Genomic DNA, 18,767 nt, shown 5'->3' on the forward strand with positions numbered 1-18,767 from the left:
AAGAGATGGTTTTGCACAAGTTTCATTCTTACTATTACTATCATCTATTTTTCATAATATCCATATGGAAGGAAGGTTGGATGCCAATGAGTTTGCCAAATCTGTTCAGGAAGTTTCCTTAATAAATACTTAGAGATCCCAACTACAGAGAATACGATATGGGACAGAGAAATGGTTCAGCATGGACTAGAAGAACTGAAAGGCCTGTTTCTGCGCTGTAGTGCCCTATGACTCTACGAAGCTATCGCAGATTTATTTCATGCCTTGAAGTTAAGTTCCCCAGCTGCCACCCTGAGATTTGAATTCATGTATCTAGATCTGCGGTGCAGAACTTCAGTGTTCAACCCGCTAGTTAACCACTAATTATCCTAATTTAGACCTGTTTCTGATTGAGAGTAATATTAATTTTGACACTTAAAAGAGATTTTTCTAACTTACATCCCTTAATAATATACATATTCAAGATAAAAAAAATAAATGATTGATAGCAAAGACTAAATTTAAACATTAAGGATTTAAAATCTTTGAATAAAGCCAAATCTAAAATAAATATAAAAATTTTAGACAAATTGGAAAAATTGAAGGAAAACAAAAAAAAAAGGATGTTTGTATTGTTACATTGTTGATAAGAAGGTATTCAAACTATGGTGTGACTCCCAACAAAATGTGGATGAGAATGTAGGAATATAAGATTTGTTAATAAGTTACATGTCTTACATTTTCAGAAGGAATGTGAAAAAAGAGAATGTAAAACAAGCAGATAGATGTGGTAATCATCATTCAGGAAACTGAATCACTGGGGTCTGAGATAATGCAGCCCAAAGGAAGCCTAGAATTTTCTTACATTTCTGTGAAATAATAGATAATGCTGGAAGGCTGAAGGGAAAAAGTGTCATTTCTTCTTCAAAAACATAAGCCAGGAAATTATAAATTACCTCACAAACAGATGATGGAAATCCAAAGCAAGATACATAAAATGATGGAGGAATTCAGCAGGTCGGGAAGCACCTATAGAAAAGAGTAAATAGTCTATGTTTCAGGCGGAGATCTTTCTTCAGGACCCTTCTTCTTGAGGGTTGTGCTTTTACTGCTGGAGATGTAGACAGTGGGGCTGAAAAAGGGTCTCAGCATGAAAAGTTGACTAGCTGCCCTTTTCCATAGATGCTGCCATCTGCTGAGTTCCTCCATCATTTTGTGTGTGTTGCTATGAATTACTTCACCTTAATTCATTATCATTATAGTGGTACATGTTAATATACAGGGTGAAATTATGCAGAAAGTTCACAGAAGCATGAGCTCATCAGATCCAATTAGTTAGCATTTTGAAAAGACAGAATAAATTTGGCAAATTTGAAAGGGACTAAGTGTGACAAACCTTGAAGCATAAGAGAGAAGATAAAATTTAGCAATTTTATATGGATTTATGCAAGAAATTTGATGAGATACAAGAATATGCAAATCAATTGCATGCAAAATTAACTGATCTGTGGATAAAAGTGGCATTTCTAAATTGGAAAGGCAAGGGTCAGGGGTTAAATGACCATTTCTAAGTCTACTTAGTGTGGTTGGACAACAGAGGTTTATGTCAGGACTGCTATTCCTGAATGATATTGGGGAGAAGCATATTCATAACCTTTCATACTGGAGGAGCTTGGTCTAGCAATCCATCAGTGACCTGTAAACAAATCTGGAAACAAAGTGTTTTTCAGTCTGAATTGGACAAACTGGAAGAACAGCATCTCATATTCCACTGGTGTAGCCTATAACCTGATAACATAGTCATTGAATTTCAAACAACTTGCCCCCCTCCGTTCCTTTTCTTTCTTCTGATCGACCCAGTCTCCCCTACAACCTGATCCTAACAACCCTGTCTCTTTCCCCCCTCCTGTTCATTATTCACACACTCATACTGGATCCTCTCCCCCTATATCAGCCCACATGATTCAATGCTCTATTTTCCTCACCTTCTGATTCCATCTTTTACAGCAATTTGATGATTCCACCTATCATCTCCATTGCTATTTCCACCCCTTCCTTCCTCCATCTGCCTGTCAGCCCTGCTCATCTGCATCTTCCCAGCTCTTGCCTCAACCCTCCTCCTCACTTCTTTATACTGGCTGTTTGTCCTCGGCTCTTTCAGTCTAGATGAAGGGCTTTGACCAGACACATCAATATTCCTTTTCCGCTGCAGATGATGCCTGACCCATTGAGTCTGTCCTTCAGTTCTTTTTTTTCCTGCTGCCATTTTCAGCATCTGCAGTGTCTTGTGCTCTTTAGTCTCGATTTGACAGTCTACAATTTGACAATTATACTGTAGCCACTATGAGGTCTGGAACTTGTGTTTCAGCTCTTCTCTTTTCACCTGTCATCATTAACTTTGTCATATCTCCTATATTCAGTCATAACACTGGAAACCCCATAATCTGAGTATGTCAGTGATTAGGATGATAGTCAGAGAAACAACACCTAAATAGGGTGCAACAAACTAATGCATATTCAAATTAAAATGGGGATTCTGAGATTGAGGTTAGAGCAATGAAATTGCTGAGGGCATCGTAGAAGTAAGCGGTAGTTTCCAGATGCCATCCTTGTGCAGACAGATCAATTTCCAGATCATTAATCATAGTCAAATAACTGGGTATGGCAGTAAAATCAGTCCTCATACTGCAGAGTTACAGAAGAAGCAAAAAGCAATGGTAAACTCATATAAGTAAACTCATATAAGAAGTTAGTTTGTCTGCAGCTTAGCTAATCAGGCATTTTAGGCACAATTTTGCAGGACATTAAAGAAACAGCACATATTCACTGGGATGCTGTCGTAAATGATATGCTTCACTGCATAAATGCATGTTACTGTTGATAAAAAGGCTAGAGATCTGAAAGGAGATTTGAAAAGTTAGAGATCATTTGATGGAAGATTAAGTAGGTAGATGAAGCAGTCTTTTTTAAGTAGCATGGAAGCAAATAAAGATATTAAGTTGGACGATAGACATACATTCAGAACCACTTAAAAAGGTCTAGAAAAAATATTTTCTTTCATGTTGGTGGGAATGTGATTGCACTGTGACTGAATCAAAGTTTAGATGTTTTAAAAATGAATGATAAAAAGCTTTGTAAATGAGAATATTAAAGGCATGAGATGTGAGCAGGTATTAGGGCAGACATGATTGCTCTTGAATAAAAACTCCAGAATAGTTTGAAGGACCAAATAGTAAAGTTCTCTGCTGTTATGTAGCTCTCTAATGGGGATTAGTTTTGTTTCATGGAAGATAAAACTGAAGAGCATTATGGTCTTAGACATGTACATATTTCCTTGTAATTGCTCAAAATATTGGACAAACTAATCTTCATTGCAGTTTGCTTTCATTTCATTGCTAAAGAGAGCAAAATTTTCCCATTACGTATTTCTTCTCATGATAAATGTGGGTGTCCATATTGGTAAGAAAAGCTGCTCAAGTGAAATTGCCCCATTGCTATTACACAATATGGCCACAGAGGCTTCTTAAGAAGCTGCTCCAAGTCCAAAGAAAATATCAAGAATACTAAACCTTATGCACCTTTTTTTTGGAAGATCTAAACAAGCATGAAGATGTACATTTCACAACAGCATGATTAAATTTATCACCAAACGTTTGCATTTATGTGACACCTTCCATATGCTAAGTTAAACTGAATGGTACTTTCAGTGACTATTCTATTTTGTTTTTAATGATATTTTCTTGAAGGAATAAGTTTTTTTCTAAAAGAAAGGAATTGCCCAGAGCTTTGAAGCTCTGCAATAATAAGCTCTGCAAAAATAAGTGCAATAATTTTCTAGTTCATTGAGATATACTGATTACTTTCTTCAGGTTTCATAAACTTCTGCTCAGTAGTTTCACCACAAATATTTTTTTTTTAAATTTGGACCTTAAATCTCTAAAGGTAAAATTTCATGACTCTTTTTTTTTCCAAAGAATAAAGCACATATGGGAGAGAATAATTGGAAATGTCTGATTGGCAGATTCGGAATCTGAATAAACATAGGTATGAGAGCAGAGGAATGCTATTATTAATAGGTATTAGTAAACATGTGTATAATAATAGATAAAAAGAGGAAGACAGGTGGGAAAAACCAGGTAGATAATTAGAAGATAGATAGAGGTGAAATTCATCTTCAACAGACGCAACAAGAGCACTAATGATTTAGAAAAATAGAAACATAGAAAGGGCAAAATACAGGCCATTTGGCCCACAAAGCTGTGCTGAACATGTCCTTACCCTAGAAATTACCTAGCGTTACCCATAGCCCTCTATTTTTCTAACCTCCATGTACCTGTTCAGGAGTGTCTTAAAAGACCCTATCGTATCTGCCTCCACCACCGTTACCAGGAACCCATTCCATTCACTCACCACTCTCAGTATAAAAAACTTAACTCTGACATTTCATCTATACCTGCTTCTAAGCACTGTACCCTCTCGTGCTGGTCATTTCAGTCCTGGGAAAATGTCTCTGACTATCCACATGATCAATAGCTTGCCCAGGTTTTCCTTCGATTGACATTAAAAATGGGGCAAGTTGTAAAACCTACTTCTTCACATTTTGCTAGATGCTGAAAATAGATTTTATCCACTCACCAATTCCCAATTTTCCAAAATTCTGAGTTAAAAGTAGTCTAATTTCTGATGAGTCATTATTAAATGAAAAAAAATCAATGTAATTTTCTTAAAACAATCAATTGAAGGACATTGAATTTTCAACACAAACATCATCAAAGAGAACAGAATAGGAAGATTGTTTTGAGACAGATGATAAGTCGTGATAATTTTGAATGAAGGGCAGAATGAGCCAATGCCTGCTTCTATTGTCCATGTTTCTATGTTAAGGAAAGCAATTAGAAAATAAGTTTATAGAAGTTTGTTATTGGTACTATGGGGACTCAAGTGATAATAAGAAAGAGGTTGGAGAGTTATTGTCAAAATATTTCACAGCAAGTTGGCTTAAAACAGAAGAAATGGAAACAAGAGCTACAGAAGTGAATATGAAGGAAGTTAATTATATTCCTTCTTGAATTGATTCCTGCCTTGGCAAACATGCCTCACTACCTATTTGAAAGAAACAAGGAACAAGAAATAGTAAAGCTGAAAAGAATAAAGATAAAAGGATAAAGACTTTGGGAACAGGTGTATCTAACAACCATAAAAATTAGGAAATTGGGAACAATGAGATTTAACAACACTGAAAAGAGGGAAAGGAACAAGGAAACCATCAAAATGAAAGCCCTGGGTAAAGATGGAACGTAGGAGAAATTAATTGGCAGAAGGGATAACAACATAAGTAAAACAAAGGGGATGGTATTAGGATAAGGAAATAAATAAAAGAGATATTTAGTGAAGTTGAAATTGTAAACACAAAATATTAACCTCATCTTCTGTTGAGAAAAAAAATGACAACTCGGGTTATGGCCTGAAAATGTAAATCTCATTGTTGATTCTGCAGAGTGTTGAACAAAAGAAGGAGGCATTGTTTTTAAGCTACCATTCAGTTTCATTGGAAGTCCATAAGACATAGGAGCAGGTCATTTGGTCTATCAATTCTGTTCCACCATTCGATCATGGCTGATTTATTATCCATCTCAATCCCATTCTCCTGCCTTCTTCCTGTGACCTTTAAAGATATACAATGTCTTGACCTTGACAGTCATCTGTGGCAATGAATACCACAGATTGACAGATTCTCACCCACTGGTTAAATAAATTCTTCTACATCTCTGTTCCAAAGAGATGTCCTTCTTTTCTGAGGCTGTGTCTTCTGGCCATAGACTCCTCCACTATAGGAAACATCCTTTCCACCTCCAATCTATCCAGATATTTCTATATTCAATTGATTTCCATGAGATCTCCCCTCATTCTTCTAAGCTCCAGTAAGTACAGGCCCAAGTTATCAAATGCTCCTCATACATTAATCATGTCATATTGAGGATACTCTTCAATGCCAACACATCCTTTCTTAGATGAGGGGCTCAAAACTTCTCACAATACTCTGTGGTCTGTCCAATGCTTTACTAAGTTTCAGCATTACTTCCTTATTTTTATATTCTAATCCTCTCGAAATGAATATGAACATCATATTTGGCTTCATTAACAATGACTCAATCTGCAAGTTAACCTTTAAGGAATCCTGCACGAGGACTCCGAAGTCCCTTTACAACTCTGATTTCTGAATTTTCTCCCTATTTAGAAAATAGTCTACATCTTCTTCCTTCTACCTCAGAGCATGTTCATACAATTCCCTACACTGTATTTCATCTTCCACTTTTTTGCCCCTTCTCATATTTCTTTCTTCATATTCCTTGCTTTCTCAGCACTACCTGCCCCTATACCTATCTTTTTATCATCCACAAAGCCGGCTATAAAAAACATAATTTCTGTCATCCCAATCTTTTGACATATAACGTTAAAAGAAGCCATCCCAACATGAATCCCTGCAGAACACCAATAGTCACTGAGAGGCAATCAGAAAATTCTACCTTTATTTACACTCTTTACCTCCTGCCAGTCAGCCAGTCTTCTATCCATGCTACAATAATTCCTGTAAGACCAAGGACTATTATCTTGTTTAGCAGCTTCATGTGCAGCACATTGTCAACAGCTTTCTGAAAACCCAAGTGCATAACATCCACTGACTCTCCTTTGTCTATCCTGCCTATTATTTTCTCCCAAGTATTTTGTAAGGTGACATACCCCCTTAAGGAAACTGACATTGGCCTATTTTTCCACGTGCCTTTAAGTACCCTGAAATCTCACCTGTAATAATGGACTCCAACATTTTGCCAACCACTGAAGTCAGGCTCACTGACCAAAAATGTCCTGTCTTTTGCTTCCCTCCTTTCTTAAAGAGTTGATTGATATTTACAATTTTCCAGTCCTCCAGAACCATCCTGAGATCATCCTAGAATCTTGTGATTCCTGAAAGATCACTACTAATGCTTCCACAATCTTCTAATCTACTGTGGTGAACTACATATACCTGTCTGGACACATCCCCCCTGCTGACTGCTCCTGTGACTCCTCCCACAGACCCCGGTATAAAGGTGATTGGAGCCTGAGCCCCAGCCTCAGTCTCCAGGATGTAGTGTGATGGTCAATTGCTGCTTGTTCTTTCTTCCAGCCAATAAAAGCCTATATCTCGCCTCACGTCTCGGGAGAGTTATTGATGGTGCATCATCTACCTCTTTCAGAACCCTGGGGTATAGTTGATCTGGAAACCAGTCCAGCTGATGGTAGAGAGAGCAACATAGATTTTTTTTTGTTTATAGCTTACTCACCTTGCTGGCAAGGCCAGCATTTAATATCCACCCTGGGCATTTGACAGTGCAGTTAAGAGTTAACCACAGTGATGGAATTATGTTTCACACTGGGTAATGAGGACTAATTTTAGTCAACTAGATAGATACTTTGAACATTCTGGTGACTTCATTCTATCTTTTACTAAAACTGGGATTTGAATATTCATTAAGACCATTTTTAATGTTTAAATGCCATAAGCACACTCTTAAACCATGTTTATTTTTAACTATTCCAAAACAAATTCTGAAATTTCTTAGCATCAATTCCAAAACAGAACTTCTCCTCAAAATCCCAGATTTAGCAAAGAATGTTCAAAAGTTCACTACACTTTACTCCAAACACAGAATCAGAATTGGATTCATCTGCTGAGTATTTCCAACTTTTCCTGTTTTTGTTTCTCTATGAAGGTCACCTTTCTGGGAGTTCTGCAGTTATAGGGGTGAAAGAGCAAAAATCAAAGGTCACACCCAACTTCCTTCACTGGCTTCTGAGAAAAAGGTTGACTCTAACTTTGACTTTGAGAGCAGGGGTTGCAAAGACAGTGTTGAGATAGGGTAGCCTGCATATTTATTGGCCATGCTGGAAATGTTGATCTGAGGATGTCTCTTTAAAGCCTAAAGTACTCGCTTTTATGTTAGGTAGATTCTACAGATGTTTTATTTTTCTGATCTGATGAATATGTAACTACTTCTTTTTCTGCAAAATTTCTTCTTGGCCTTCAAGCTGATCCTTTTCAGTTCATGCTTGAGATGTGCTTCGACAAAGAGTTGTATAGTGCCATGACAATAACCTCAGGATGATTTTGTCAGGCTCTTCAAATTTTACTCAATATGAGCCTTCATCATTATCCAATAGTTCTTTCTCTATAAGTGAACAGTTCCAACTGTGGTTCGGATCAATTCGTAAATTGTGCTAGAAATGTATTTTGGGAGAGCTGGACAAAAAGCACCAAAATAAATAAAATTCTCACATTCAATACATCAAAATGACATTTATGACTGCAATTAATTCAACCAGAAATAACATAAAATGAGGTTTCACCATGTAAATACAATTCCCACCTACACGATGCCTGTTTTCCAGATTTTGCACAGATAAATAGGTTGGTCATTTCCCTGGCTGAACATAGGATTCAAACTCATGTATCTGGATTAATTGGCTTAATCTTCTAGGTACCAGGTCAGTAATTTAACTAATATTCTTCAATATCCTCCCAGTCAATTTAAAATAGGCTAAAAATATCGATGAATCGCCTACATTACTTTCCTGACCTTCGTCATCAACTGTCGTACTACAAACCCAAATTCATTTCATTTAAAGGACAATTAAGTAACAGATCTGTCCAGTTATTTACTCAATCACACAGATAAATTATCCATGTTTCAGTTATAGACTTGGTTTTACATTGTAATTTCTGATCTATTCACAATATCATAAAAAATGAATGACGAATATTCCTGCTGCAGGTTACTTTGCATCATAACTATGAGCACTGTTATGCTGAAGTATAATGTTCATTTATTCACAATTCTGCCATAGGGAAAAACATAGGCCATTAATAACTGCTATGCTGACAAAGAACGAAGAGGAATACCATGCATAAAGTGTGCTGAATGCTACATGATTTAAATTTCTCTCAATGTATACATGCCAGTACTTAGCTGTCACTGTACTGTAGTTAGCATACACAGTACACTATAATCAATTGTGTGGAGTAATTGTGCACGCAAAGATTTTGGAATTTGGAAAAAGATTCTAACCTTTGAACAGTGCTTCATTGCTCTTGCAGAAGAATAACCAGAGTCAGTCACACTGACGAATGGAAGTTCACTAAGTCCAGCACAATGGATATGATTGTATGCCAACAAGGTGCTTGGAATTGTGTTTCTTTCACAGTGCAGCAGCCTACATGAGTGCTGCTGATGGTGGTATATTTGGACAAATGAGGTACTACATCAGCATCTTATGCTGAGCAAAGCATGGATTAGTCATTACAGTTGTATATTTTGGGTGGCAGAGCATCATAACAGTTAGCATAACATAATTACAGCACCAATAATCCTGTTTGATCCCATCATTATCTGAAAAAATCTGTGTGTTCTCCCCATTAATCTCTTGGGTTTCCTCCCACATTCCAAAAATAGTAGGTTAATTGGTCAGATGGTTGTCATTGGGCAGTGCTGGCTTGTGGACTGGAAGGGCCTGTTTTCATGTTACATTTCTCAATAAGTAAATTCATTTCTGCCAGGCAGTCAATGATATTTATAGAACACAATAATTTTATTAAATATGGATTCTTTTGGTGGAGTTAATGCTGTAGAACCTCCTGAAGACAAGATTCTGAACTTAAAAAGTTATTTCAAGAATTTCTTATTGTAATTTCATCAGTTGCAACTGTCTACTGTTTAAATAACCAAATGTGGATTGCTTGCACAAAATTAATAAAAGATTTAAAAATAATAAACACATGGCTCTACAGACATGATTCACCCAGGCTGATTATAAAATGGGTTTTGCTTACTGCTTTGGAAAACTTTAATATTCGTTTTCATTAAGAACAAATTCCTAATGTATTCCATAGCATTTCTATTTTCAGTGAAGAATATTTGAAGAACAAAAATGTAACAGATACTGGTGGATTGTGTGAACCATAGTCCTCATGAATAGAGTGTTGTTTTAAGTACTGAGCTCCTGTTCAAGCGGTACAGTAACATTTTACGGTGCCTGTGATCAGGTTTCAATTCCTGACTCTGTAAGAATTTTGTGCATTTTTCCCAGGACCTGTGGAATTCCTCCAGGTGCTCCTGTTCCCTCTCACATCATTCCAAAAATGTATGGGTAGTAAGTTGTGGGCATGCTATGCTGGTGCCAGAAGCTGCCCCCTGCATATCCTCGGACATGTGTTTTTTGACGTACATGTGACAAATAAAGCTAATCATAATCATTAAAGTGAACTATCCTTTATTGAGTCAATCTCAATAACATGAGAGCACCCTTACATTCCCTTCGTCTCATGCCTATACAAAGGGGGATAAGATTTAAGATTATAGGGAAGATGTTTAAAGGGGATTTAAGGCGTATACTTTCCAATTGTAGCAGCTGTTAGGTGGAATAAGCTGCAGAGGAAGGAACAGTAACAATATTTAAGAGACAGGTATATAATTACTTTAGTGAACGAGGGATAGAGGAAAATAGAATTAATATAGGAAAGATGTAAATAAGGTTGAAAGAGTAGAGAAATCTAGAAGAACAGTGCTGGGTCTGGAAGACCTGAGTTATATGGAAAGATTGAATAGGTTAGAACTTTATTCCATGAACATAAAAGATTGAGAGGAGATTTGATAGAGGTATGCAAAAATTCTGAGGAGTATTGATAGGGCTGGCCAGTGGTGTAGCGGCATCAGTCCAGGACCTCTTTGAGGCGGATTGTCCTCAGTTCGAATCTGGCCAGGTCCCAATCTGGGCAGCAGCAGTATCTGCATGGAAGAAAGGCCTGGTAATCAACTATCGGGTTTCCATGAATCAGTCATTGAATGCCACTCAACAACAACATCGACAGAGTAAATGCAATGCAACAGATGTTGGTGGGGACTACAGCCAGACGTCATGAGTTAAGAGTGAAAGGTGAAAAGTTTAAGGAAACATGAGGAGAAACATCTTCACCCAGAGGGTCATGAAAGTGTGGATTTCAACACATGCAAGCTTGATTTGAACGCTTAAGTGAAGTTTGGATAGGTACATCGATAGGGTGGGGAGGTCTATGTCCCCGGTGCAGGTGGAAGGGAGTGGGCAGTTTAAATAGTGTTACACAGACTAGTGTTACTCTAGTGTTAAACAGTGTTACACAGATGGGCAAAAGGACCTGCTTCTGTACTGTACAATGACTTTACAGGCAATTGGGATCAGTGAAGATAGGCATAATGGACCAAAGGACCTGTTCCATGCTGCACTACTCAAAGGCTCTATGAGTTAATTTTAAAATGGCAACTAGAAGAATAAGTTTTCTTGAATGAAACTTACCTGCTTGATCTTTGAAGATTTTTGATATGACAACTGGCACACCATGCTCTGCACCTCCCTAAAGAACAGAGAGAAAACTATCAGAAACCATGATGCATGTTGCTGCAAAATACTATGAACATAAATCAAAGGACAGAGAAAATAACACTTACCTTTATGCTTAGACCCATTCCACCAACAGGCTGTCTGCGAAGTGTAACAGTTCTGTGCTTTAAAAAATTGTACAAACACTAAATTTAGTAGCATTACAACACAGCATATATATTGACATGAGAAGCAAGTTCTGCTTGTTATTCAATGGTTTAATGGTTCACTTTAATATCAGAGAATCTATGCAGTATACAACCTGAAATTCTCAACTAAATTGTATGCTGGGACTTGTTGTAAAAATTTATTCATCCATTTGAAGAATTTTGGGAACAGGTACAGCTGTTCAATTCAAAAATGTTAATAAATAACACTAAAATTGGCAAATATGAAGTCAATATTATTGGGATATCTTCACAGCTGGAGTCTTTTGATATATTTTTTAATGTTTTATTAAACACCTCCATCTTATTTTCCCAAATCACATAGGGTAATGTGCTACAAACTAAAATTCTAGTGGATGTGCAGGCTTGCATTACTCCGATATATCTTTCTGACTCTGCTAGGCAGGAACCAAATGTCCCAAAATCAATGTCAGTAGGAGTGTGGTTGTTGGGATTTGGGGATGAGGCTGCAGGAATCATCACTTTAGTCTCTTTACTGATCTATCTAAGTTATCCTGAAAGGTTCTTGCAAAAGGGAGATAATTATTTTGGTTGTTGCTACCTTCAATATGCATATTGCAGTCATTTCATAAACAGTGTTTAGCTGTGTTTCTTGAGACAGAAATCCTCCAGCAGTTTTAGTATTGTTATTGTGGAGCTTGAAGAAATGCAATAATCATCTACAACAGACTATCAGATTACAAAGTCTTTGATCAAAATAAACAAAAATATTAAGAATAATGTAAATACAAATTAGATAGGTGCTTGAGGTCAGTTTGACATTTAAAAAGACTTTCACCTCGTCCACTGTTTCACCATGTTTCAGCTGTTTATCAGAGAGTGTGATCGTGGGGGGAGGTAAAATACCCCAAAGGGACGAACAATGCGGAGGGCTGCTGGCAGCAGGCGACACACGAGGAGGAGAGTGAGCCCCCGGGTACCTAAGCAGAGAGAGTCGTTGGGAAAACTTAGAGGAGACCCAGTGAAGGAATGCCTGGTGTCTGGGGGACTACGTTCCCAGCAATGTATCAAGGAACCATAGAAAGTGAAAGGCCCTATTCCTGAAGGCTTAATGGACCATGCTCCAGTGTGTTGCTATAGATAGAGGGTATTTATGCTAATGCCATCCTCGACACCGAGTATGTTGTTGTACCGTTCATTTTACAACTGATAGGTGAAGCATTTACCATTGACCCCATTCCGGGCATTGGAGGTCTGGGGGCTTATTTGTACAACAATTATTTTTCAGTAAAGTTGGAGTTCTCGGAGGTCGAGGTGGGAGAGTCTGAGGTCCTTGATACATTAGTGCTGGTTTGTCCAGACCCCACTGAGAAGGGTGGTATTTCAATTCTGTTGGGGTCCAACACCTCTCTTGTGAGGAGGCTCATGGGGACCTGCAAGGAGAAGGATGACAAGAGCTTTCTGGGAACATTGTCCGTGCACCTGGTGTTTCGTGCTGCTTTTGAGGAAGTGCGTGACTGCACTGGACCGGATATTGAACTTAGACAAGGGACTGTGCGGTTCACCCAGTCGAAGCCAATGGTGATATGGTCTAGGGAAGTAGCAAGAGTGATGTGGACCCCCAAATTTCCCAGAATGCCTTAGGGCAAGGTCCTCTTACTGGACAATCCCGAAGACCACGAGCAGGAGTTGGATTTCCCGCTGGGGTACTGGTGAGGCCCAAATTGCAGAAGCCCTCGCTTGTACAGGTGAACTGAATGGCAGTGATTGTCCGGAACACTATGAAGAGGGAGGTCACCTTCAAGCAGGGGATGCCCCTGGCACATCTGTTCCTGGTGATGGTAACATCTAGTGTCCCTGTGAGAAACGCCAGGGAGAAACTTCTGGGGAAAGGGGGAATTTTAACTTCTTAGTCAACATCGGGGACTCCCCAGTTCCTGTGGGTTAGAAGAGGAGATCGGTAGAGAAGATGTTGAAGCTGGAAGGTGTCTTTTCCACTGACGAGTTTGATGTGGGTTTTTCCATGAACACTCGTCACACTGTCCGGGTGACTGAGGACACCCCATTTAGAGAGCCGTCGCAGAGGCTGGCCCCTGCAGAGGTGGAGGATGCTTGGCAGCATTTGTGTAAGTTGAAGGAAGCTGGATCATCACCGAGTCCCGAAGCCCCTATACGTCCCCAATAGTGGTGGCCCAAAAGAAGGATGGGAAGGTACGGATGTGTGTGGACTATAGGACTCTAATAAACAGGAGCACTGCTCCTGACCAGTGTATGGTTGCAAGGATTGAAGATGCATTGGCCTGCCTGAGTGGTGTGAAGTGGTTCAGTGTGCTGGACTTGAGGAGTGGATATTGCCAGATCCCCATGAGTGAGGCCAACAAAGAGAAAACAGCATTGATATGTCCCCTGGGACTTCTCCAGTTTGAAAGGATGCCGCAGGGCATATTGGGAGCCCCTGCAACCTTCCAGTGGGTCATGGAGAAGATGGTAGGGATATGAAATTGCTTGAGGTATCAGTGTATCTGGATGACCTCATAGCGTTTGGATCCAGCTTGGAAGGACATGAAGCGAGGCTGCTGAAGCTGATGGGCTGCCTGAAAGCTGAAGGGTTAAAACTTTCCCTGGACAAATGCCAGTTCTGCCAATTATCTGTTAGCTATGTTCGGCACATAGTCTCACGTTTTGGAGTAGATACAGATCTGGCTTGGATAGAGGCAGTGACCACTTGGACAAAATGCCAGACTGTAAGTGCTCTGAACTCGTCCCTTGGGTTCTGTGGTTGCCACCAGAGATTTGTGAAAGGCGACACGAAAGTGAGTCACCCATTGAGTCAGCTTCTGTGTGGTTACCCTCCCTTGGGGAAGAAAGGGAGGGGGAGAAAAGGACAGGAGAGTGGAGAGTATCTTAACCTATCAGACCCCTTTGCACTGAGGTGGAATGCAAAATGTGAGAAGGCCTTTCAGTCGCTGAAGAAGCGTCCATAGGACACTCAAAGTAGCTGAGCAGGTTGACTCTGTGGTTAAGAAGGCACACAGTGTATTGGCCTTCACCAATCGTGGAATTGAATTTGGGAGCCGAGAGGTAATGTTGCAGCTATGTAGGACCCTGGTCAGACCCCACTTGGAGTACTGTGCTCATTCTGGTCACCTCACTACAGGAAGGATGTGGAAGCCATAGAAAGGGTGAAGAGGAGATTTACAAGGATGTTGCCTGGATTGGGGAGCAAGACTTACGAAAACAGGTTGAGTGAATTCGGCTTTTTCTCCTTGGAGCAACAGAGGATAAGAGGTGACCTGATAGAGGTGTATAAGATGATTAGAGGCATTGATCGTGTGGATAGTCAGAGGCTTTTTCCCAGGACTGAAATGGTTGCCACAAGAGGCACAGGTTTAAGGTGCTGGGGAGAAGGTACAGAGGAGATGTCAGGGTTAAGTTTTTTACGCAGAGATTGGTGAGTGCATGGAATGGGCTGCCAGCAACAGTGGTAGAGGTGGATACGATAGGGTCTTTCAAGAGACTTTTCAATAGATATATGGAGCTTAAATAAATAGAGGGCTATGGGTAAGCCTAGTAATTTCAAAGGTAGTGACATGTTTGGCATAACTTTGTGGGCCGAACGGCCTGTATAATGCTGTAGGTTTTCTATGTTTCTATTAAACTCACTCATACTGTGATGAATCTGTTAGGAGACCTGTAACATGCTCCCATAAGGGATGTTTTTATTCCCTGTTTTCTCTTATTACACATATATTGATTCTATTTCTTATTTTTTTGAACTAAGATCATTGCTCACTGCTGGTATTACATCAGCCTTTGTTACCAACGCTGTCCATCATCGTGTGCTCCATTGAAATATCACCTACCCTAGAATCCTCAGTTTCCCTTTCATCTTCATACAACCATGTCTCTGTAATCACTATAAAATTGAACAATTTTATCCATTTAGGGTGTTACAAATACTTTTTTGCCTTCAAACTGAGCAACTGCAATTTTATCTTTTATCATTTTTCTTGAATTGATCTTGCAGCCTGATGCACAATTATTGTAAATGACATAAACTATTCCTGTCATACTCTCCCTAATATTATACAGACCACAACATCAGCAGCTTTGATTTCCTAATTAAAGGTATAACTTCTGCCACATACCTCCTCCCTCCATCAGGCACATGTCATGCCTGGCCCTTTGGCAGAGTTGAACCACTGAGTTGGCAGAGTTGAGCAGCTACGTGTTTCCACAGCAGCTGAACAATAAATGAAATCAAACTTTTCTGAACACCATAGCACTATTACCAAGATGTAATTGAGTGGAGCACCAACACAGAGGATGTGTACAAGAAGTGCCAGAATTGCTTTTGCTTCCTGAGGAAACTGAGGTCCATTGGAGAATGCAGGCCTCTCCTTCACATGTTCTACCAGTCTGTTGTCATCAGTAAAATCTTCTATGTAATGGTGTGCTGTGAGAAAGGCATCAACATGGGTGATGCCAATGGGATCAATAAACTAGGGGGGCGGAGTTTCAAGATGGCGACGTAAACATCTGCCTTTTAGGCGCTCTTCATTTTTTAAACTATAATCACCCTTTAATCAAATCTTTTCATCTTTATTACATGGGTTGATACTTACGATTTATTTCTTTTCTAAAATAATACTTGATTTAATCTTTCCAAACTTAAAATGTCTGCACCTAAGAAATCGTCTGAAGAGCCTCTATCTATTGACGCAATTTCTAATCTTCTGGATACTAAACTTGCAAGTTTGGAAAGTAAAGTAACAAGTCTGGAAAATAAGCTTACTGCGAAAATGTCTGGGCTCAAAGAAGTCGTTAGATCATTTGATACCAAGTTACAATCGCAGGCAGCAGATATTGAACGACATGAAGAAAAGTTCGCAGCTCTTGATAAGTTAATTTGTGAAAAAATACGTTCAATCGAAACACTGGAGAAAAAGGTACTGTAAACTGCTAAAACAGTAGAGCATTATAAGTTTAAAATCACCGATCTTGAAAACCGATCTCGCAGACAGAATTTGCGAATCATCGGGTTTCCCGAAAATGTTGAATCTGGTGACTTAACTGAATTTTTCTCTAACTTATTATGGGAAGTTTTTGGCGCTGATGTTTTGAAAGCTAAACCTACTATTGATCGTGCCCACAGAGTTTCGAGATTTTCGATCTCGAGAGACAAGCCACGGGCTATGATTGTTCACCTCCATTATCCTCGAGAGAAAGAACTTTTAATCCGATTAGCTCGTCAGAAAGGTACAATTTCTTACAGAAGCAACACATTTCGTATTGTTGAAGATTATTCATTTGAAGTAATGAAAGCAAGAATCGCTTTTAAACCAGTGATGGCAGAGATTCATTCGATTGGATTTAAACAAGCTTTAAGATACCCAGCGAATCTCAGAGTTACGTTGAGTGACGACACTCAACGCTTTTTTAATACTCCGGAAGATGCGAAGAAATTCGTTGAAGAACATCGATCTTCCAGCATAAGCTGAACTATGTGTTATGTTGAAGAATCTTTGGAGATGCCATTTCGTTTTGGGCTTTAACTTGTGAAGCTGCGTTATAGTTTTTTTACTTTGGTCTGTAGACCCGGTTTTTTTTACTATCATGGTTTATAGATGCTCTTTTAATTTTACTATAATGTCTTTTTTCTTATTTTTTTCTGAATTGGATATACATGTTTATATTTTGTAATAATGATTTCTTTTTTTTAAGATGTCGTTTCTTCTTCCCATAAGACTTTGCTTTCCGTAAGCATTCATTTGTTTGCTTGTATTTGAGAATGGGACGAACGTTTTGGATTTTTGGACCCTTTTTTTATATTGTAGTGATTATTGAATCCTTTTTAAATTCTATTTTGATAACCTTTTTTTTAAACATTTTTTAATAGATTGGTGAATTTACATTTATATTTTGTAATATGGCTTTTTCAAAATGTCGTTTCTTCTTCCCATAAGTCTTTGCTTTTGAAACGTCATTTTTTTATATTTGAATATGGAATCTTTTTTTTAAAGGCATATTACACTATTTCAAACTTTAAAGTCTATCCTTTTTCAATTAATGATCTTTTACTTTATTATATTACTTTTTTTTCACTTTGATTGATATATATTCTTTTTTTTGCAACCCTGTACTTAAATCTGGGTGTTTTATAATCTCTTTTTATCTTTTCATGGAGTTGCCATCTTGAAATGGGGGTAATATTAGTGTTAGTTTGTGCGCTTGCTGCTTGGCTTTTTTTCGAGGGGTTGGGGGAGGGGATAGGGATCTTTTCTCACACTTTTGCTTTTTATTTTTTTGCTTTTAGTTTATGGGCCAACTTTAAATTATTAATATTGTTGAGGTTATTAATATTGTTGTCATTTTCTCCGGTTGCTCCTGAATCATTTTTTCTTCTTCCTGAATTATGGGTTATGTGTCTTCTTAACCTTTTATGATATACGCAATCAATATTGGCATGATGGATAAGTCTATTAATTTTATCTCTTGGAATACTAATGGTTTAAATCATCTGATTAAACGTAAAAAAATATTTAAAGTATTCCATAGACTGAATGCTAATATTATCTTTGCACAGGAGACCCATATTAGGAGGGAGGATAATCATCGCTTTTTAGGTTCTGGAAGGGTCAACAATTTCACTCGAATTGTACCGCCAAAATTAGGGGTGCGTCTATTTTTATAGAACCCTCAATTTCGTTTACACACCATGAAATTATTTCTGACCCACAGGGCAGATTTTTGTTGATAACTGGTTCACTTTTTAATCAAAAAGTGGTTCTAGTTAATATTTATGCTCCAAACTTTGACTGCCCTGAATTTTTTAAACATTTATTTACTTCCCTTCCTAATCTAAATGAATATATGTTGATAATGGGTGGAGATTTTAATTGTTGTCTGAATCCTTTGATGGATACATCTAAACCTATTCGAACTCTTCCGAATAGATCAGCCTTACTTATTAATTCTTTTATGGTTGATTCGGGAATTACTGAAATATGGCGGTTTTTGAACCCTAAAGATAAAGAATTTTCATTTTTTTCACATGTATATCATAGTTATTCTAGAATTGATTATTTCCTTATTGATCATCATTTATTAACAGATGTTACTGATTATAAATGTGATTCTATTGCCATTTCGGATCATGCACCTTTGAAGTTATCTATCAAGATTTCGGACTCTTCCATTAATACTAGA

At 38.2% G+C, this 18,767-nt stretch overlaps 1 protein-coding gene across 1 annotated transcript in view; it reads right to left on the bottom strand.

The window, feature by feature from the left end:
• The window catches only part of sntg2 (syntrophin, gamma 2), a 260,468-nt gene that overhangs the window by 176,139 nt on the left and 65,562 nt on the right, over positions 1 to 18,767 (bottom strand). Inside the window, exons 3-4 of the mRNA XM_059983452.1 lie at positions 11,499 to 11,555; positions 11,347 to 11,404 (exon numbers count right to left, since the gene is read on the bottom strand). Of these exons, the coding sequence (XP_059839435.1) occupies positions 11,347 to 11,404; positions 11,499 to 11,555 (115 nt within the window). The remainder of the gene's footprint in view (positions 1 to 11,346; positions 11,405 to 11,498; positions 11,556 to 18,767) is intronic.

This window comes from Hypanus sabinus, chromosome 10 (assembly GCF_030144855.1).
Source record: "Hypanus sabinus isolate sHypSab1 chromosome 10, sHypSab1.hap1, whole genome shotgun sequence".
NCBI lineage: Eukaryota > Metazoa > Chordata > Chondrichthyes > Myliobatiformes > Dasyatidae > Hypanus > Hypanus sabinus.